This window comes from Paroedura picta, chromosome 7, assembly GCF_049243985.1.
Source record: "Paroedura picta isolate Pp20150507F chromosome 7, Ppicta_v3.0, whole genome shotgun sequence".
Lineage (NCBI taxonomy): Eukaryota > Metazoa > Chordata > Lepidosauria > Squamata > Gekkonidae > Paroedura > Paroedura picta.
In genome coordinates, this window is record NC_135375.1 from 87,718,001 (window position 1) to 87,739,447 (window position 21,447).

Genomic DNA, 21,447 nt, shown 5'->3' on the forward strand with positions numbered 1-21,447 from the left:
GGAGAAGCCAGGTACAGTTACCTGCTGTAAGCCTGGAAATCTACACTGCTGTGTTATTTAAAAGCAACAACAAATGAAATGCTTTCCCCCATATGCTGCCATGTATTCTGTGTTGGGGTATAGTCCAGCCTTTCTCAACCTTTTTTATCATTGAGAAATCCCTGAAACATTCTTTGGGCAGAAAGAAACCCCAGAATTTAATAACTCCTACCCAGAGCAATCAAAAAACCCTGGTTGAGAAAGTCTGACATAGTAGTCTAAATATGCAGTGAAGCTCAGCACAAGTTACTTAAGAAAAAATCACTGTTATAATGCATACAAGGTAAAAGCCTTTCTGTCTAATCTAGCTGGGAGAGAGGAAAAGAACCAACTGTTCCATAAAGAACTAGGAAAACCTTAACAAGTCAATCAAGACACAGGAAGGAAGCAATTTTAAATTTGGTGTAGTGGTTAGGAGTACGGACTTCTAATCTGGCATGCCAGGTTCGATTCTGCGCTCCCCCACATGTAGCCAGCTGGGTGACCTTGGGCTGGCCACAGCACTGATAAAACTGTTCTGACCGGGCAGTGATATCAGGGCTCTCTCAGCCTCACCCACCCCACAGGGTGTCTGTTGTGGGGAGAGGAATGGGAAGGCAACTGTGAGCCGCTTTGAGCCTCCTTCGGGTAGGGAAAAGTGGCATATAAGAACCAACTCTAAGCTTGTCACACTACCTATCCTGTCCCCTTTACTGTCCTTACAAGATGTTCTAGTCATTTTTCTAGTCTTGCATATTTCACAGGGGAGTTCACATAGATTGAGTTGGGAAAGGAACAGGCAGATAAACTGCAGCAGTTGATTCCTGTGGTAGTAGTGAAGCTTGGTCACTGCCCCAGTGGGTGGCATGAGAAAATTTGTGCTCTGGGTACTTTTCATAGCTCAGAGTGCTTGCACCTGTTAACAAGGAACAAGTTCTTATACCTGTTATTCAGGATCATGGTTATTGTGGAGCCTGTTAAAGGGTTTCAAGACTTGTTTCTGAATGTACAACCCCTTTTATCTGACTGATCTAAAGCCTGTCTTTTTAGAAGGCTGGCTGGTATAGAGTGGAAAAAATTACTGAATAGCCCAGATTCCTTCTAGCATGGGGCCCAGGTTGGGGTGCAAGAAGATCTGTCACTCCAGAGCACGGGTAGTCAAACTGCGGCCCTCCAGATGTCCATGGACTACACTTCCCATGAGCCCCTGCCAGCGAATGCTGGGAATTGTAGTCCATGGACATCTGGGGAGCCTCAGTTTGACTACCCCTGCTCCAGATCATTCCCTGGATTTTTGCGCTGAAAGATACTGCACAGCAGGTGTAAAGGAACATTCCCCCCTCATCTAAGATCATGGGGTGTTATACTTGTAGGGGGCAGTGGAACGATACAGGGAGTGGTGAGGATTTGGAGGCAGTAGGTGGAAAGCAATCTGACTCCTCCTGCTACAGCTGCAGTTTCCTAGCAAGAGGCATCCCAAGGTGGCTTGCCATTGCCGCTTCTGTCCTGTATGTTTTGACTTGTAGTGCCAATGGTTATCCTGGCCTAAATGACTGCAAATAAACGTACAACTGAATCAAAACAACTACTACATGTGGCTTGGCAGGGGAAAAGCTCTTTATTTTGCTAAAAAAAAATACAGGCAAAGAAATGCAGTAGCAAGCTGCTCCACCCCATTTTGAACAGAGATCGGCTTCCCCACCACCTCAGCAGTGGCAAAGAAGGGGCTTTGGGATGGATTTTTTATTTGAGGTTGATTTTTAATCAGTCTTAAGAGGAGAAACCTGGGAATAGGGTTGCCTGATCCCCTTTTTTATAAGGTTGGCGGGTGCAGTGGATGGTAAGTAGGGAAAATGACTGAATGCCCCGATTCCTTCTAGGAAGGGGGCCCTGTCAGTGTGCAAGAGGCTGTAGCTCCGGATCAGTCCTTGAATTCTTATGCTGCAAGACACTGTGTAAAGCAAAAACTTCCCTCATCTAAGATCATAGAATCATAGAGTTGGAAGGGGCCATACAGGCCATCTAGTCCAACCCCCTGCTCAACGCAGGATTAGCCCTAAGCATCCTAAAGCACGAGGAGTTGTGCTCGTCAGAGTGCATATAAGCTACATTCAAGGATCCCAACATGGGCGGTAGCAGATTCAAGTTGGGAAACTTCTAGGGATTGGGGGATGGAACCCAGGGACCTCAATGGGGTTCAGTGCCACAGGGGGCACCCTCCAAAGCATCCATTTTTTACAGGAGGAACTAATCTCTGCAAGTCTAGAGAGGAGCCCCACCTGGAGGCTGGCATCCCTGCCTGAAACCACCACGAGTTGGTCTTGGAATGAGCACCATGAATGTGGGAGCTTCCTGTTTCCAACACAGACTATAGAAAGTCACAAGGGGGACTCAGTTACGTGATCACTGCAGATTCGGGTTCAAACCCACCTGTCAGCTCCCACTTTATACAGCTGGGCTGCTGGATCTGATGCAATAAGCTAACTATGGCTGTTACCATAACTGTGTTACATTAACTTATGTCTGTTCTGTTACAAAATGGAGCATGTTTATGAATGAGCTTCTGGCCAGGAGACAGTGTGCAATAAAAGAAGGTGGGGGTAGGAATTCAGTGGGCTAAATTGATTTGGAAGGAAGAGCCGTGCGCCTTTTACACTTTTACGATGGTCTTGCCGAGGTTGTTTCCCTTTAGCATGCCTAAAAAGGCTGCTGGCATGTTCTCAAAGCCTTCGGTGATGTATTCTTGCCACTTAATTTTCCCCTGTGCAAAAAAAAAAAAGGGGGGATTGAAAGTTGGATTAATAATGGGCCTGATTTCTGCTTTTAAGTTACAATGTCTAGGTACTTCGGCGAAGAGGAGGACAAATTGGTCAAAGCTTTGAGGCTCATGCATAAATCTCTTCAGGAACAAAAAGGCAGTGTTTTTCCCGAACCTCATGGTCTCTATATCCCACAATAATCTATTCCCATAGAGTCAACATAAGCAAGACGGAAGCATCTTGATTTGTTGTGTACAAATACAAACAAATAAAAACAAGCGGTATTTTGGGAACTGGATGCAGGCCAACCCAAGAACCAGTTTTCTTTTCTGCTGTAGGTTTGATATAGCTTGACCCTTTGCCTTGACTGCAAAAGAGAAAAGCTTGGGGGCAGCAAATGCATACATATGATAAACAGCTGCCCTCATCAACTTGCAAGGCCAAAGAAGCCACAGAGCAAGCAGGCCTCTCTCTTCCTTACCTCCAAGACCCATTTCATCAGAGCTTTCAGACCTTCTTCCTTCCTGTTCACCCACCGTGTTACCAGGAAGCCTTCCATGCAGAGCTCTTTAAGGACCATGGGGACCTGGACATAAGATCCTGAAAAGTGCGTCAAGAAAAAACTGATGAAATGCACCCTGCCAAAGACTGCGTTGGTTCTCTAGGGCAGGGGTAGTCAACCTGTGGTCCTCCAGATGTCCATGGACTACATTTCCCATGAGCCCCTGCCAGCATTTGCTTGCGGCCTGGGAAGTTTCTCACTGTGGGGGGGGGGGCGGGGCGGGGGGGGGGGAGCTGCGGCCTGGTGGTTGGGGACCACCGTTCTAGACAATATTCTTCCTGTCTTAGCCATTAAGGAGAAGTGCAGTTCTACTTCTGGGTCACAAAAATGAGAAGCCTGCATAAGGGATGGGAGATAACCTAGGCAGCAGCTTGTGTGAATGAGATCTTGGTATACTGTAAACTAAATATGAGCAGACAACATGATGCGGTGGTAATAAGGCAAATGCAGTCTTGGGCTGTAGCTACAGAGGCATCATATCAAAATCACAAGATGTCATAGTCCCCCTGTATGCTGCATTAGTCAGACCCTACCTGGAGGGTCAGACTCTACCTGTTTTATTCCTCTTTTGCAATTATACTCCACTTTTCTTCCTGACAGAGACCCACTTACAACTCTGGCCTCTCTTGCTCCATTTTATTCTCGCAACAAACAACCCTGTGAGATTGGCCAAGCTGAAAGTGTGTGACTGGCCCAAGGTTACCCAGTGGCCTTCCATGGCACAAGTGGGGATTTAACCTTGGATCTCCCAAATCCCAGTCCACAGCACAGCTGCACACTCTCCCTCACACACTGGGTGAGATCCAAAGTTACTCTTGCCAGGATTAAAGCTCCTGTATCCATGGAACAGCAAAGTTACTAGAAGGGGCTGGGTTCTGCTGATTCCCCACCCCCAGTGCAGACCTCACAATTCAGGGGTCCCCGAGGAGCAGAAATCTTGGTGGCTCAGTGGGTTTCAGCAAGAGGTGGGCAAGTTCTGTTTTACAAGCTTCCTTCTGCTTCTTTTGGATCCAACACGTAGATTTAGACGTGCAAATAAGATTTTTCACCTCCACTATTAATTTCCCTTCTTCCTATCCCCTTCCATACCGGTTCCCCTTATCTTTCTTTTCAAACTTCTATTAAGCTCTATAAGAAGCAAAAGAACATACCAACCTTAAACTACCCCCCACACATCTGCCTGAAAACAAGGAAAAGCGGATACATTACTGAACAACATGGAATGAAGGAGGATAAAGCAGGAAGCTTTTCATAACTAATGAAATAAGAGGGGTTTTTGTCAGCATAATGTAAAGGAAACCCAATCCACCTGGAGGTTTCCTGTATAAGTCCTATGACAAATTAATAGAAAGATCTTTGAACTTTAGACTGGTTACGTTGCTAGTTAATGTATTCCCAAATTGAGGTTCTTAGCCACAACTTGTATAGGCAACTGTTCCTGGGTTTCAGACCCTTAAAATGTCATATCAATTGCAGATACCAACTGATACTTTAAAAAACTTTTTAAAACCAATGCATCATCATCATCATCATTCCATATACATTACATTCAAGCCGTGGTGGTGACCACTCACTGCTTAAAGTGGGGCCTGCTGGGAGTTCTCAAAAGTCCACAAGGGGGCAGGCTTCAGCGCATACTGCGGGTGCAAGCCACGGAGGGCCATTTGCCTTTTGAAATGTGCTCTCCAGCCACCTAGGATGCCAGTGGCCCTCCTCCTATCGCCATCTCCTGCCTTCACCCACAATGACCTCTGCTCCAGACACCTCTCCGCAGCTTCAGAGGACTGTGCAGGGGGAGAATTTAAATGCCCCAAGCAGCAGCTCAGACTCAGGATCAGTTGTTGGGTGGGGTCTCCTCCCTTCTGAGTCTGTGGATGGTTCTCCCTCTGCCCCCAGAGGGATCCATCGCCCACCCATAGCTCCCGCTCCCTCCCTTTTCTAGAGCCCCATTGCATTTTCCCTCAGCCGGCAACGGGTTTTATTTCTAGTTGAACTAGAAAGCAAATAAAATGTCAGAGAGAGAAAAGGATTCCACGGCTAGAAACACCACCTGGACATGAAAAGTACAGGTTCAAATCTATGCTTAGTCATGTATTTTCTAAGAGGAGTTGTCACCTTGGATTAGGGAGATTGTGAATTTCACGATGGGTGCGTTTGACAGCAGGACAAAAAATGTTCCTCTGTCCCAAGCACAGGTGAGCCGATCACTCAGTCCAGGGGTAGTCAACCTGTGGTCCTCCAGATGTTCACGGATTACGATTCCCAGCAGGGGCTCATGGGAATTGTAGTCCATGAACATCTGGAGGACCACAGGTTGACTACCCCTGACTCAGTCTGATGAACTGCTGCAATGACTGCTGAACACAAATTGCTTCTCACGCTTCTTGCAGAGTTCCTGCCATGCAAGGGACCTAGGAAGAAGTTTGGAGGTGGAGCTCAAAAGCCAACATTCAAAAGATGTCATCTCAGCTTCTGAGACCGTCCACACCACCACCACCAAAGCTCATTTTCCATAGCTACTTTGACGCCAAAGACCTGCAGGATTCTTACTTTTCAGAAAAACCTGGCAACTTTACTTGTAGACAAAGATGGTGTCCCTTTAAGGAGACATCAAGGAAAGAGAGCAATGGCTGAACCACACCTGCGATCAACAAGCAGTACTCTAGCTGTCCCACAACACACAAAAGTAAAAGTTGGGGGAAGGAACTTGAGGAGCAACAAAGTTAGAGTCATAGTGGCTGCTTCTCTCCCAAGCCTGGTTCACCCATGGAGGAGGAGGAGTGTGGAAATGAGGCAGCAGAACAAAGCCCAAGCCATGTTGTGGTCTGAACCGGTTATATCTGGGTTCCCCTTAACTCCCATGCACCTGATACCCAATTTGCATTCAGACCATAACTTGTGGGAAGGAGGATTCTCAGCCTTCCTGCCCACATGATTTTCCTGACACAGACTCCCGGTGGAATATTCCACCTTTCAGCATGCCACTGCAAAACAAAAAAAATTCTCCATGCAGTCAATTATCACATGAGGGAGAAAACAGCTACTCTTTTTAAACTTTCCTGCCAAAATGTGATCTTCCGCCTGTAGTCTGAGATAACAGCTATCGTCTTTTTTCTGCTTCAACCTCCGGTGTCAACCAAGACTCAGGCCCATGTCATCTTTAAGGCAACAAATACCATCTTTGAGTCAAGGCTTGGGAACTGTTTTCCTAGACCAGGGGTGGCCAAACTGTGGCTCTCCAGATGTCCACAGACTACAATTCCCATGAGCCCCTGCAGGGGCTCATGGGAATTGTAGTCCGTGGACATCTGGAGAGCCAGTTTGGCCACCCCTGTCCTAGACCTTCCCGCCCATGAATGAACACGACAGCTATTTGACAGGGAATGTATAGCTGCAGTATATTCCCCATTCTTCCTGCTGCCATTCAGATTGCTTCCTCACGCCACCCGAGTACAGGATTCAAGGGCTTCTTTACACAAGATGTGGAAGATGCATCTGGTAAGGCTGACTCAACCCATGTCACATATGCAATTGGGGACTTAGGGATGCCAGCCTGGAGGTAAGACCTGGGGGTCCCCTGGAATGACAGCACAACTACAGAGATCTGTTCCCCTGGAGAAAAGGATGCTTTGGAGGAAGGACTGTGTGGAATTGCACCTCCTCCCCAGGCTCCACCCCCAAATCTCCAGAAGTTTCGCAACACGGAGTACGGCCCGCCTTAAAAATTGCTCTTGGGCCCAATTCTACTGCAGAATGTGGGGCGGCACAGCGCAAGGAGGGATTTCCAACCTGCCATGTTAACATTATTTTGTCACTATGGGTCTCTGAAACACCTGTTTAGGGCCTAGTCTGCACACAATAGATAATGCACTTTCAATGCACTTTAGAAGTAGATTTTCCTGTTCTGCACTGGAAAATCCAGCTGCCAAAGCACATTGAAAGTGCATTATCCTTTGTGTGCAGACTAGGCCTAGGTCTGCATAAGCAAATGACAAAACCTGTGAATCTGGCATTCCTTGCTTGCTATGCTGTTGTGTCTCACTGCCTCAAAAGGAGAGACTAAAGACAGGAATACAAATTCTTACAGTGTCAAGTCACCTTCTCAAAATTGTCTGGTTGTATCTATAGGGGAAGACAATGAGACATTTTTTCCAATGGCTCAGTGACTTTGGCAAATTTGGGAGTGGCAGTTCTCGGATGGCTGCAGTTTACCAGAAAGAACGTCACCAAGTCAAGAAACCTTTCTGGTCTAATATTATTCATCACTGAAAACTATTCAAAACTGTTTTTCAGCAAAGAAGAAAAGTGTCTGCTAATCCTCTACTGCCCTCTGGTGGCATGCAACTGCTCTGCTCCATTAGTTAAATCATTTGCAAATGCCAAATAGTTCACATAAGGTTGCATGATATTTACAATTTACAATGAATTTACAACTGTGCAAATGCTCGTTTCTCTCAGGATTCTCGTGTAACTGTTAAGAGGCGATGCCTCAAGATCACAATTGTGTCAGTGATTTCACCATCAGACCCTCCACCCTCTCCAAGAAAAAAGGTTTCTACCTGTTGGGGGCTCCCGGTCATTGTACAACGAAATAGCCCCACACACTGCAATCCTCCCATATTTCTTCATTTGTTGCAGAGCAATACTGCTGAACTCGCCTCCCACCTATGGCAAAGTGAAACATTGAGTGAAACACATGGGGTTCAAGGAGAGTGGAGACAACCCAACCTTTCACCTTGTTCCTTTTTTTCTTCTTTCAACCAGATTGGCTTCTTCCACTATCCCAACACTTGCTGGCTCATCTACTGAATTCTGAACCTGGACATCCCCCCCCCCCCCCCCCGATTTTGGATCACAAAACCTACACAGTAGTGCCTGGTACACATAGGAGAGGTGCTTCTGCAAACCCTTTGGTTTATTCCAAAACATTTTAAAAATGGAAGGCTAAGAGGGAGGGCCCCCTTCAAGGATCGCTGCCTTGTTGTGGCAAGGGGGCTTGCGTAGTTCAGTGAAGCTATGAGCTATGCCGTGCAGGGCCACCCAAGACGGACAGGTCATAGCTGAGAGCTCTGACAAAAGGTGATCCACTGGAGAAGGCAATGGCAAACCACTCCAGTATCTTTGCCATGAAAACTCTATGGACAGTTCCAATAGGCATAACGATATGACGCTGGAAGATGAGCCCCTCAGGTCGGAAGGTGTCCAATATGCTACTGGGGATGAGCAGACGGCTAGTACGAGTAGCGCCAGAATGAATGAAGCGGCTGGGCCAAAGCCGAAAGGACGCTCAGTTGTGGAAGTAACTGGTGGCGAAAAGACAGTCCGATGCTGTAAAGATTTTTATTCCATAGGAACCTGGAACGTCAGATCCATGAATCAAGGCAAGCTGGACGTGGTTAAACAAGAAATGAGAAGACTGAACATCGACATTTTAGGAATCAGTGAACTAAAATGGACAGGAATGGGTGAATTTAATTCAGATGACCATCAGGTATACTACTGTGGACAAGAATCTCGCAGAAGAAATGGAGTAGCATTCATAATCAATAAGAGAGTAGGAAAAGCAGTCTTGGGATACAATCCCCAAAATGACAGAATGATCTCAGTTCGAATCCAAGGCAAACCATTCAACATCACAGTGATCCAGGTCTACGCCCCAACCACTGCTGCTGAAGAGGATGAAGTTGATCAGTTCTATGAAGCCCTACAACACCTTCTAGAAGCAACGCCCAAAAATGATGTGCTTATCATCATGGGGGATTGGAATGCTAAAGTAGGAAGCCAAAAGATAACCGGGATAACAGGCAAGTTTGGCCTTGGAGTACAAAATGAAGCAGGACACAGGCTGGTAGAATTTTGTCAAGAGAATACAATGGTCATAGCAAACACTCTTTTCCAGCAACCCAAGAGACGACTCTACACATGGACATCACCAGACGGTCAACACAGAAATCAGATTGACTATGTGCTCTGCAGCCAAAGATGGAAAAGTTCTATCCAGTCAATAAAAACAAGACCAGGAGCTGATTGTGGTTCAGATCATGAGCTTCTTGTTGCAAAATTTAGGCTTAAATTGAAGAAAGTAGGGATAAGCACTAGGCCACTCAGGTATGAACTAAATCATATCCCTGACGAATACACAGTGGAGGTGACAAATAGATTTAAGGAATTAGATCTGATAGACAGAGTGCCTGAAGAACTATGGACGGAGGTTCGCAACATTGTACAAGAGGTAGCAACTAAAACCATCCCAAAGAAAAAGAAATGCAAGAAATCAAAATGGCTGTCTGAGGAAGCTTTACAAATAGCTAAGGAGAGAAGGGAAGTGAAAGGCAAGGGAGAAAGAGAAAGATACACCCAATTGAATGCAGAATTCCAGAGAAAAGCTAGAAGAGATAAGAATGCCTTCTTAAATGAACAGTGCAAACAAATAGAAGAAAACAATAGAATGGGGAGGACCAGAGATCTTTTCAAGAAAATTGGAGATATGAAGAGAACGTTTCATGCAAAGATGGGTATGATAAGGGACCAAAATGGTAGGGACCTCACAGAAGCAGAAGAGATCAAACAAAGGTGGCAAAATTATACAGAAGAACTATACAAGAGCGAGCTTAACATCCCTGATGACCACAATGGGGTAGTTACTGACCTGGAGCCAGACATCCTGGAATGTGAAGTCAAATGGGCCTTAGGAAGTCTGAGCAACAATAAAGCTAGTGGTAGTGACAGCATTCCAGTTGAACTATTCAAAATCTTAAAGGACGATGCAGTAAAAGTGCTACACTCAATATGCCAGCAAATTTGGAAAACTCAACAATGGCCACAGGATTGGAAAAGGTCAGTTTACATTCCAATCCCAAAGAAGGGCAATGCCAAAGAATGTTCAAACTACCGCACCATCGCACTAATTTCTCATGCTAGCAAAGTTATGCTCAAAATCCTACAAGCTAGGCTCCAGCAATATGTGGACCGAGAACTTCCAGAAGTACAGGCAGGATTTCGAAGAGGCAGAGGAACTAGAGATCAAATTGCCAACATACGCTGGATCATGGAGAAAGCTAGGGAGTACCAGAAGAACATCTACTTCTGCTTCATTGACTATGCTAAAGCCTTTGATTGTGTGGAGCACAACAAATTGTGGCAAGTTCTTAAAGAGATGGGAATACCAGAGCATCTTATTTGTCTCTTGAGAAATTTATATGCAGGTCAAGAAGCAACAGTGAGAACTGAACATGGGATCACTGACTGGTTCAAAATTGAGAAAGGAGTTCGGCAAGGCTGTATAGTGTCGCCTTGCCTATTTAACTTGTATGCAGAGCACATCATGAGAAATGCGGGATTAGAGGAGTCACAAATTGGGATCAAGATTGCAGGGAGAAATATCAACAACCTCAGATATGCAGATGATACCACTCTAATGGCAGAAAGTGAAGAGGAACTAAAGAGCCTGTTGATGCGGGTGAAGGAGGAGAGTGCCAAAGTTGGCTTGAAACTCAACATCAAGAAAACAAAGATCATGGCATCCGGCCCTCTCAATTCCTGGCAAATAGAAGGGGAAGAAATGGAGATAGTGACAGATTTTATTTTCCTGGGCTCCAAGATCACTGCAGATGGGGACTGCAGCAAAGAAATTAAAAGACGCTTGCTCCTGGGGAGGAAAGCTATGGCAAATCTAGACAGCATCCTAAAAAGCAGAGACATCACCCTGCCAACAAAAGTGCGTTTAGTCAAGGCTATGGTCTTCCCAGTTGCAATGTATGGCTGCGAAAGTTGGACCATAAGGAAGGCCGAGCGTCAAAGAATTGAGGCTTTTGAACTCTGGTGCTGGAGAAGACTCTTGCGAGTCCCTTGGACTGCAAGGCGAACAAACCAGTCAGTCCTAGAGGAGATCAGCCCTGACTGCTCTTTAGAAGGCCAGATCCTGAAGATGAAACTCAAATATTTTGGCCACCTCATGAGAAGGAAGGACTCCCTGGAGAAGAGCCTAATGCTGGGAGAGATCGAGGGCAAAAGAAGAAGGGGACGACAGAGAATGAGGTGGATGGATGGAGTCACTGAAGCAGTAGGTGCAAACTTAAATGGACTCCGGGGAATGGTAGAGGACAGGAAGGCCTGGAGGATCATTGTCCATGGGGTCGCGATGGGTCGGACACGACTTCGCACATAACAACAACAACAAAGAGGGAGGGGCTAAGGAATCTCCCAAAACAGACAATGGCAACTGAACTATAGGTAAACCTCATGATGCTAGCAAACCTGGCACGGTGGCATGAAGGAAGGAGAGGAAGGAGTGATAGAAGAGGTCAAGGAAAGGGAGGGAAAGCAGCAATGGAAGTTGAGATGAGAAAATGGCGGTGGAAGAGGGGCAAGAAGGGAGAAGAGAAGAGGCGATGGTATGGGGAGGACCTGGAGGCCCTTTCATGCAAGTCTTTGGGTCCCCACTTGTTCTTCCATAGCTCATGCTTTCAAGCGGCTATAACTGTTGGTTTACTTCACAGTAATCTAAAAAGTTATCGGGCCTGGAACTACGATGGGCCAACTTTTATGATTTTATAAGCCTTATACTAAAAACAAAACAGAGCTATTTAACTTGTTTTGCTTCATTCCTACTTGCTCCAGCTGTATGTCCACTTCTGGGAAAGCATTTTTAAGCGTTTCGCCATTGCCAACCTCCTTGGGAAAAGGTTCAAGTATTTTGGCAGAGTAGCCAGAACATAACATCGGCTTTCAAAGGGCAAAGTACCACCTTCTTTCCCAAGAGGACTGTGGTTCAACTAAGCAGAAGGAGGGCAAAGGGGAGTCTGCAGTGGGAATGCCTTCCCTGAGCCGAAATGCATAGATTGGATCCCATCTTTATCTGCCAAGTGGATTTTTAAAAAATACACAAAGATCAGTCGTGTACACTTTCAGAACACTTCTGTGGTCAGAAGGCTGCCTTAACTGAAGGTCAAACAAACCAGAATGAGAAGGAAATGGGTATACGGATTCACATCCATTGGGCTGCAAGCCCATCACCACTTTATGGGCTATTTATTTCATTTCAGACTTTTCTCTTTATCCTTCTCAACTCATGAGATTTTCTGTAGGGGGAGGGACTCTATTCCAAGCCTGCCCTAGGCCCAGTGAAAGGATTCCTAGTATTTAACCCAGTATTTAAGCCAGCTTGGTGTAGTGGATTTCTAATCTGGTGAGCCAGGTTTGATTCTCCGCTCCATCTCCACATGCAGCCAGCTGGGTGACCTTGGGCTCGCCATGGCACTGATAAAACTGTTCTGACCGGGCAGTGATATCAGGGCTCTCTCAGCCTCACCCACCCCACAGGGTGTCTATTGTGGTGAGAGGAAAGGGAAGGTGAATGTAAGCCGCTATGAGACTCCTTTGGGTAGGGAAAAGCAGCATATGAGAACCAACCTCTAATGCATCTATAGCAGGCTTTCTCAACACATCACTTCCAGGGTTTCTCAAAGCTTGAAGAAAATTTCAGGGATTTCTCAACAGTAAAAAGGTTGAGAAAGGCTGATCTACAGGCCTGGAAACAGATACACTTGCTCAGTTTTTAAGATGACATATTGGGGCAACTTTGCGCTGCTGCATCCCAGAATCACCAGCCCCCCCCCCCACACACACACAGGAGATCCCTGCTCCCCAGTTTCTGTCACTCTAAGTGGCAGCAGAAGAAACTTTTTTACAAGTGTCTGTCAGGATCATGGCCTGATATAGTTTCCAGGAAAACAACATATTTTTGTCTATGTATAAAAGGTGAATTGAGCCAACAGTGAATTTTTGGAAGCAGCTATTCATGCTGTGAAGTATTTAACTCTCCAACCTCAACTTGGTTTCACTGTTCAGAACCCAGATCTCTGCACTTTTACTAGAATTTGGAAAAAGGAACAAAAGACAGGCCTTTCATGAACATGTCTTGTTTTACACTGAACACCTTTGCGAGCAGTGAAATTGAGCTGGGGCTGACAGGTGAGCTCCATTCTCTCATCCCTGGCCCCAGTCTGAATCAGAGTTACATCAGCACACAATTCACCATTTTTAGATCAGGACAAATCTGTGATGTTTGTCCTATCTGGCTCCCAATAGGCTGCTGTCCTCAAGGAAGTTTATGACGCTGGCAAAATCTTCTGTATCCCAAGGCTTATGCCAGGGTTAGTCAAACTGCGGCCCTCCGGATGTCCATGGACTACAATTCCCATGAGCCCCTGCCAGCAAATGCTGGCAGGGGCTCATGGGAATTGTAGTCCATGGAAATCTGGAGGGCTGTAGTTTGTCTAATCCTGGCTTATGCAGAGCTGTGCTTGGCTGTAACTTACATTATCAAAGTAGCAGTCATAACCCTCAGGAGATGCTTCCTTCAGAGTCTCTGCCAGGGACCAAACAGTCTTGTAGTTAAAGCCAACATCAAAGCCAAGATCTTTTAGATAGGCCACTTTTTCATCCGAACCTGCAGAGCCCACCACTTTGCAGCCCTGAAAGATAAAGAAGGGGGAAAGAATAAACGTCAATAATCTGCATCTAGCAGTTGCAGGGGTTTTTTACAAAGAGAGTTTTACAAATTATAAGTGTAATGCTTTTAACAAGAGGGCTGGCAATGTAATTTTGCCATATCTCACTGAGGCTGTTTACCTCCTCTGGAGATTATCCAGAATCCTACCACTACAAAGAAGGAGAATTTCAGCTTAACAACAATATTGAATGGCCAATTAAAATAAAGCAAAAAAGTCCCACCTACTCCAAGTGGATAAAGAAGGAAGTGGCTATGGAGAAGAAACATGAAATTGCCTCCTACTGAACCCAAACATTGGCCCTTAACTGGCAGCAGCTCTCCGGGGTCTCCAGTGGCGACCTTTTACATCACCTCCTACCTGAATTTTTTTAACTGGAGATGCTGAGGTTTTAAGCTTGGGGCCTGCCTACAAAGCAGATGCTTCGCCACTGAAGTGCTTCATCACTTGCATCTTCAGCTGAAAGTGTGGACTGAGTTGTGAATCCGCTCCTGTGGGGGATGGCCAACCTGTCAAGAACAGATCCTTGTTCGATGAAGAGTGTTCAGTCCCCTGTGGGTCCACAGCACCTGACTTTGGTAGCTGGAGACTCCTTATAAAGCTCCAATTGTCACGGCAATCCCATGAGCAGCCAAAAGCCAGATGTTGAAACCACACACACACCATTATTCGGGACATCCCCTGATGAAGGGAGGGGCCATGGTTCAGAGGTGGAGCATCTGCTTGGCATGTAGAAGTCCCAAGTTCAATCCACAGCAACTCCAGTTAGAAGAATGAGGCAGGAGGTGATGCAAAACACCATGATCTGAGTCCTTGGAGAGCCCCAGCCAAGTTGAGAACTTAGTGCTGACTCCGATAACCCAAAGGTCTGATTTAGTATGCGGCAACTTGGTGTGTTCAACCCGATTTTTCCTTACAGGTCTCTAATGTTATATTGAGATGCGTAATCACTTACTGCTATTTTAGCAATCTGCCCAGCTACGCTGCCCACTGCACCAGCTGCGGAGTTGATCAGTACAGTCTCTCCTGGTTTGAGCTTGCAAACCTCAAGAAGGCCAAAATATGCAGTAAGCCTGTAGAAAAGGGGAAGGAGGGGGCACGGTCAAAGAAATCATGACACCAAGTTGTGCTTGGCATAAATGCCCAAATGATGAGATCAAAATGCCCCAACAAAGAAATGCTGTGGCATAGAAAGACAGGGTGTCTGATGCTCGAAGAGCTGAACAGAAGAGGGAATTTCAGCTTTGCTTCCTTTTCGCTTTACACGTAAGTAAAAGGCAGGGGAGCAGGGCCACTCAGTATCAGAAGCAGAGAACAGCTAAGTGCTGTTTTTGGAGTGCGAAACTCTTTGTATAGGAAAGGAGCACACTGGAATGCTAGTGGGAAAGAAGCAAAGGGCTTAGGTATTCGTGGCTGCAGACACACCTACCATCAGAGGACTCCCTTTACAAACAGTCATCTTTGAAAGAAACTGGGGGGAACTTTTTCCCTATGCCAACATCCCATAACTGGAGCGGGATGCAGCCAGGGGTGGGACAGCATACCTGATTGGCTGTTCATTGGACGGACAGCCAATCAAGTATGCAATGGGTCCCAACTCCTCGCACCACCCGTCCTATTTTATTTAGATGTTAATATGGAATGGAATGTGATGAGATGCCCCGATCCCCCAGGAAAGGGCGGCATATAAATCTGAAAATAAAATAAATTATACCAAAGCCATGCTTACCCAGTCATGCCAATTGTTCCAAGAGCCAGAGATCTGGGAAGATCATCTGGCCAGTCTGGAATCATTCGCTGCAGATCTTTCCCACTGGAAACAAAGCGAGTTGTCCATCCTGCATTAGCCACAACCAAGGTCCCGACAGGATATGCAGGATCCTTGCTTTCCAGAACCCTGTGACAAAACACAACCTAGATGTTACAGACTTAAAGCACCAAGTGTCTTTATTGGAACTCTGGAGCATTGGGTGCTTTTTGTGCGTGCATACAGACTGCAGGACTTAACACCGATTTGTCAGTATGTTAACGTGACCATCCGTCCCGCAAATGGCAGGACTACCCAAATGCCCCGTCTCCCAGGCAGTTATCAGATTGTCCTGTGCCATCCTCTGTGCCTGCGACCATGTGTTTCCCTGCGGCTGCCCTTCCTTCCAGGTGCAGTGAGGTAGGCCCACAGGAAGGGCAGGCTGGGCAAGAACCCTGCGTGTGGGGTGGGAGGGCGCGCTGCACACAGAGCCCCCTGCCACCCGGCGCGGCTGCCAAGGTTCTCGGACAAGGTAGGAGGGGAAGGAGGCCGACGCCACCACCACGGTGGCTGCAGCGCATCCCACCTTTCTGGTCACTTTACAGTATGTGCTACAGGATCAGTGTCCATCCTTATCAGAAAAGGTGGCCTTGTCCTGAATAGATGTATTCAAAGCAAGTCTTGATGGATTCGGTGGGGCTTATTCAGAAGTTAAGAGTATACAAGACTTCAGTCTGCAGGACAAAACAGATGCCGCTTTTTAAAAACAAATGGCCAGGGTTTCCTGACTCAACTCTCAGGGAACTAATTTCCCAAATGATGCCACGTGGTGAGGGATTGACACCGAAGGACTAAGGCGGCCTAATGGCTCAATACTCTCCATTCCCTGTACACAGATCTGACTCACTTTCCCACAGCAGCCATGGAAAGCATCATTTTAAAAATTGGCAAGAGCCCAGTTTGGCCTGGAATGGACTGATCTTGAGCAGAGGGAGTGACCTTCCCCAGTTTGCATGTTTAGATAGTCATGCTCAAGAGAGGGTGTTGATCTGCTGAGGCCACAGCTAGCAGTGGTGCAGGAGACAACGAGGCCAATCATTTCCCTGAGTTTTGCCACTACCGCCCAGAAATCAGCCACGTTTGACCAAGTAGCACTGCCAGGGCTTGGCTTGCTGCAGCACGCCTTCTTAAGATACAACTTGGAATGGAAAGTTGTGCCGAACTGTCCATGCACAATGCTCTGCAGAAAATTATCTTTTGAAACAGGAACAACTATGACTTCTTAATATCTTATTTTCAGTTTGGAAACCACAGCCAGTATTTCTGAGCATCAACATTCAGAGAGAAATTTGGGAAAGATGTATTTCATATGGAGTCTCCATGGAATACATGATATTTCATAACAGGCCATGGTGAGTGTATTTGCTATTAGCATAATTCCATAATAACTGTTGCTAGAATTCCAGTAGACCTTTTTTTTTAAACCCTTGACCAATGAAGCTTATCAGGTAATTATCATCAAATGCCAAACCCTAATTTGGAGAACACCAAACCAAGTATTTACCTTGCCACTTGGCTTCCTTTCATTAGACCCTTTTCCTTCTGATAGATCCTGCAGGAGGCAGCAAGAAGACAATGAGAAAGGATAGGGAGATCAGCACCTTCTCTCCTATTAAGTGCCATTCCTTGTCTGTATCCAGATTGCTATTCTTAGGGCAATTTCCCCTTCTTCTTGAAAGAATTCCACTCAGGCTTATTCTCGCTTTCAGTGACAGATGTAGTCAAGAGTCTGTCTCTCCTCTTTTCTATCACATATGTTAATTCCTAAATAAATCTTATTTGTTTTTTAATCAAGTTGATTGCCGGTTGTGCCCAGATCATGTTCAAGGTTTTGGATTTAACCTTTAAGTCCATCTGCAGCTTGGGCCCTACCCATCTGGGGGACCGCTTATCTCCTTATGCTCCCAGCAAGGCTCTTTGTTCTGTGCTTGCTACTCTGTTGGAGGTCAGTGGCAGACTGTGCCGGAATCATTAAACATTTCATTAAACATGAAGTGAAATATCAGTTCAGCAGCTATTAGGAATTATGTAGTACGCAGTGGAATATCATGTGTGAACCAATGCATTCTTGTTGTTATTTGTTATGTGCGAAGTCGTGTCCGACCTATCGCGACCCCATGGACAATGATCCTCCAGGCCTTCCTGTCCTCTACCATTCCCCGGAGTCCATTTAATGCATTCTTACAATTCTTAAAAACATGTCACTGTACAGTATACTAGAAGCAGAATTATGGATTTCCTTACCCATGGCTAGCCAATCATAACGTATGAAAATACAATAGATTAATTAACTATGGTAGAATTGCTAGGATGATGAACCTTAGGGCAACCATATTCCGACACAAAAGGAAAACAGCCAACATGCTGTAACTCCAGCATAGATGGATCATATAAGCAAAGAGTTAACTGGAGGGCTACAATTAGCTGTGCTTCTAGAATTGCCATTCAGATCTATTTCTTCAAAATTATACCTCATGTATGGGTCAAGGCTGAGGAACACAGATTCGAGCAGCACATCTGAAATGGAGAGGATGACCAATTAGACCAATTCAAAATGAAACAATGTCACAGCCTGGCACATAGTGGCAAGCAGAAGGAGCAGATTACCTTCCAATCCATTCAGCACACTGGCCCCATATCCCATGGCAGGTATCGCCATATCATCTGATTTAGTGCATAAGCCAATTCAGAGAACATCCTAAACTTCGGCCACTAACACTTACTTTTGAGTTCTGCCATTTAGACCATTTTGAACTGTTTAGGCCATTTTTCTTAATAACATCTTTCAGACTTTAGTTCCAATCCAGGGTGTAAACTGCAGAGCTTTTATTCTACTCCCAGATCGATTAAATCCCGCCCATCTGCACTGAAATCGATCTCCATTTTGATTTTCTTCAATGCAAATTTTCCATCTGCAACCTTCATTCATTGACCTGCATTGACCCTACCTTTTAATCGGAATATCAGGGAGCGCTTATTTTCCGGGATATCCACTAAAGCACGCTGGATGCACCAAAAGATGCAAGTGTAGATGTCCTCGGCACTTGGATTAACCGGCATTCTCCCCACCCCCCGCTCCTCCCCAATGCTGACGTAACGTGTTTGTCTTTTACTAATTGGTTGAGTCACCCCCACATTTCCAATGTTGACGTAGCATGGTCCTCTCTTGCTGATTGGTCAAGTCGTGGACTCAAAAAGAAAGGGCTATCTTTTGGATCCTTTGCTTGGGATTGTTGAGAGACTGATATCATTCCATTATTTGCCGTTTTATGCTACTCTCTACTCTCTGCTGAATAATCGGAACATACATTTTACTTGGCCTTTTTCCCCCTTAATTATTGAAGGGGCTTGAGGCATAGCATAGTCTTTGTCTAAATGGAAACTGGGTTTTCTTGTGGCGCTGCTAGGAAGCCGTCTGATTCTCTAATCACAGTGCTATGACTTTTTAGGTTCAAGCCTGCTCATGGTTCAATTTTTTTGGGGGGGGTGGAATAACAATGCTTTTTATTACTTATGAATACATAATAAATACTTGGTAGTAAAAACAGAGATCACGGCAACCAGAGTATCGGGCCCTTACCGGTTCCTTGCTCACGTTTCATTTCTTAGCTACAAACCATAGGCCAGAGAGACATGGGTCTGTTTTATTTTACAGAGGAAGATATGATGGTCACAGAAGGAAGCCTTCTGCCCACTGCGGATTGTGGCCACCGCCGCAAGCCACCGATTGCGGCCGCTGATTGACCGCTGCTGCTTGCAAGTACCGGCAGGTGTTGGCAGCAGCATGTGTAGACTGCTGGAGACTCCTTGGTGCTCACTTGACCAGTTTAGGAGTGTCGGTAGGGGGCTACGATTTTGGAGTTGCGGCAAGGCTTTCCTGTTGCTATTGCTGCTGGTAAGAATCGGCATGTGTTGCAGCCTGGCAGGCTGGAGTTGCAGGATCAACTTGACGGGGAAGGGAGGAAGGGAAGCGGGCACTGGGGATGGCGTATGGATATATGTTTGCAGAAATGCTCTCCAAAACTTCCTAGCTCAGCAGTTATATGGGTTTCTCCTCTCCCTCCCCCTGTTCATGGCAAAAGTTAATAAAGAATTGAAGACAAAAACCCAGAGAGTGCGCAGACTCAAACTTTAAAGCACCCTTGTGCTTTTCATTCCCAAGGGATCCCCCTCCTGCCCCCATCATCTTTCCCCTCATCCCTCTGGTCGACCCCCACCTCTCTTTCCCCCTGTTCATGGCAGAAGTTAATAAAGTATTGAAGACAAACCCAGTCAAAAAATTGTTTCTTTATTGATACAAAAGCCACATAGAATGAACATGATCACGTGGAATAGAAAACTCAGGAAAACATATTCACTGACAAGAGGACACAATGCAAGAAGCACTAAAATGGACAATGATAAAATGTGGAAGGAGAGCTAGCTTTTATTTTTTTATTATTATTATTATTATTGTATTTATATCCCGTCTCCCCCTGAAGGCTCGAGGTGGCTTACATCATCCCCTAAAAAACGTAAGGTAACAATAAGTTCCAATAAATTTACAATAGTTGGTGGTCAATTGGACCACAGTGGCAACAATTATGGCTTAGTCTAACTCATTTAGTCTCCGCATCCTCAACTACGGGAGGGGGGTTGACACTCTCTGCCGCCAGTTTGTGAGGGGGCTGATCTTCTTTTCCGCCCGGCCTCAACTATAAGCCTGGCGGAAGAGCTCCGTCTTACAGGCCCTGCGGAATGCTGTTAATTCCCGCAGGGCCCTCAGCTCTTCCGGGAGCTCATTCCACCAGGTTGGGGCCAGGACCGAGAAGGCCCTAGCCCTGGTCGAGGCCAGGCAGGCTTCCTTGGGGCCGGGAACGACCAATAGATCAGCCCCCACAGAGCGTAGAGCCCTGCGGGGGATATAGGGCGAGAGGCGGTCCATCATATATGCTGGGCCTAAACACGGATGGCCTTGAAGGTCAGAACCAAAACCTTGAACCTGATCTGGAAGACACCAATGCAGCTGCCTCAGAACTGGCTGGATGTGAGCCCTCCATAGTGTAGCTGTGAGGACACTAGTAGCCGCATTTTGGACGAGTTGCAGTTTCCGGATCAAGCCCAGAAGCAGGCCAGTGTAGAGCGAGTTCCAGAAATCTAGTCTGGAGGTGACCGTCGCATGGATCACTGATACCAGGTGTTCAGAGGACAGATAGGGCGCTAGTAGCCGAGCCTGGCGAAGATAGAAAAATGCCCGGCTAGCTACCTGTTTAACCTGTGCCTCGAGTGTTAGTGAGGCATCAATGGTCACCCCTAAATTCCTGGCCTGAGACGTGATATTAAGTTGCGTCCTGGCCAGAAAGGGTAAGCGCGCTTCCTGATCTGCCCCCCTACGGCCCAACCACAGGACCTCCGTCTTGAAGGGGTTGAGTTTCAGGCGATTCCGCTTGAGCCATCCAGCTACGGCTTCCAAACATCTGGCAAATGGATCTGGGGGAGAGTCCGGGTGACCATCCATGAGGAGAAAGAGCTGGGTGTCATCAGCGTACTGGTGGCAACCCATCCCATAGCTCCGTACCAGTTGAGCTAGAGGGCGCATAAAGATGTTAAATAATGTAGGAGAGAGCACTGAGCCCTGTGGGACCCCACAAGGGAACCGGTAAGGGCCCGATACTTCCTCTCCTACAGCTACCCTCTGCGTCCGGTTTTGGAGAAAGGAGAGTATCCAGCATAATGCTGTACCCCTTATCCCTGTGCCGGCGAGGTGGCTCGCTAGCAGCTCGTGATCGACCACATCAAACATGGCCGACA

General features: G+C 46.3%; 1 protein-coding gene across 3 annotated transcripts in view; it reads right to left on the reverse strand.

Annotated features, from left to right (window-relative positions):
- Nucleotides 1-1,617: 1,617 nt before the first annotated feature.
- The window catches only part of PTGR1 (prostaglandin reductase 1), a 51,823-nt gene continuing 31,993 nt past the window's right edge, over nt 1,618-21,447 (reverse strand). For all 3 annotated transcript variants that reach the window (XM_077345290.1, XM_077345289.1, XM_077345288.1), the window contains exons 3-10: nt 18,129-18,174; nt 17,162-17,209; nt 15,580-15,747; nt 14,806-14,923; nt 13,659-13,814; nt 7,899-8,004; nt 3,259-3,377; nt 1,618-2,779 (exon numbers count right to left, since the gene is read on the reverse strand). In XM_077345290.1, the coding sequence (XP_077201405.1) occupies nt 2,669-2,779; nt 3,259-3,377; nt 7,899-8,004; nt 13,659-13,814; nt 14,806-14,923; nt 15,580-15,747; nt 17,162-17,209; nt 18,129-18,174 (872 nt within the window). In that variant the 3' untranslated portion in view covers nt 1,618-2,668. The remainder of the gene's footprint in view (nt 2,780-3,258; nt 3,378-7,898; nt 8,005-13,658; nt 13,815-14,805; nt 14,924-15,579; nt 15,748-17,161; nt 17,210-18,128; nt 18,175-21,447) is intronic.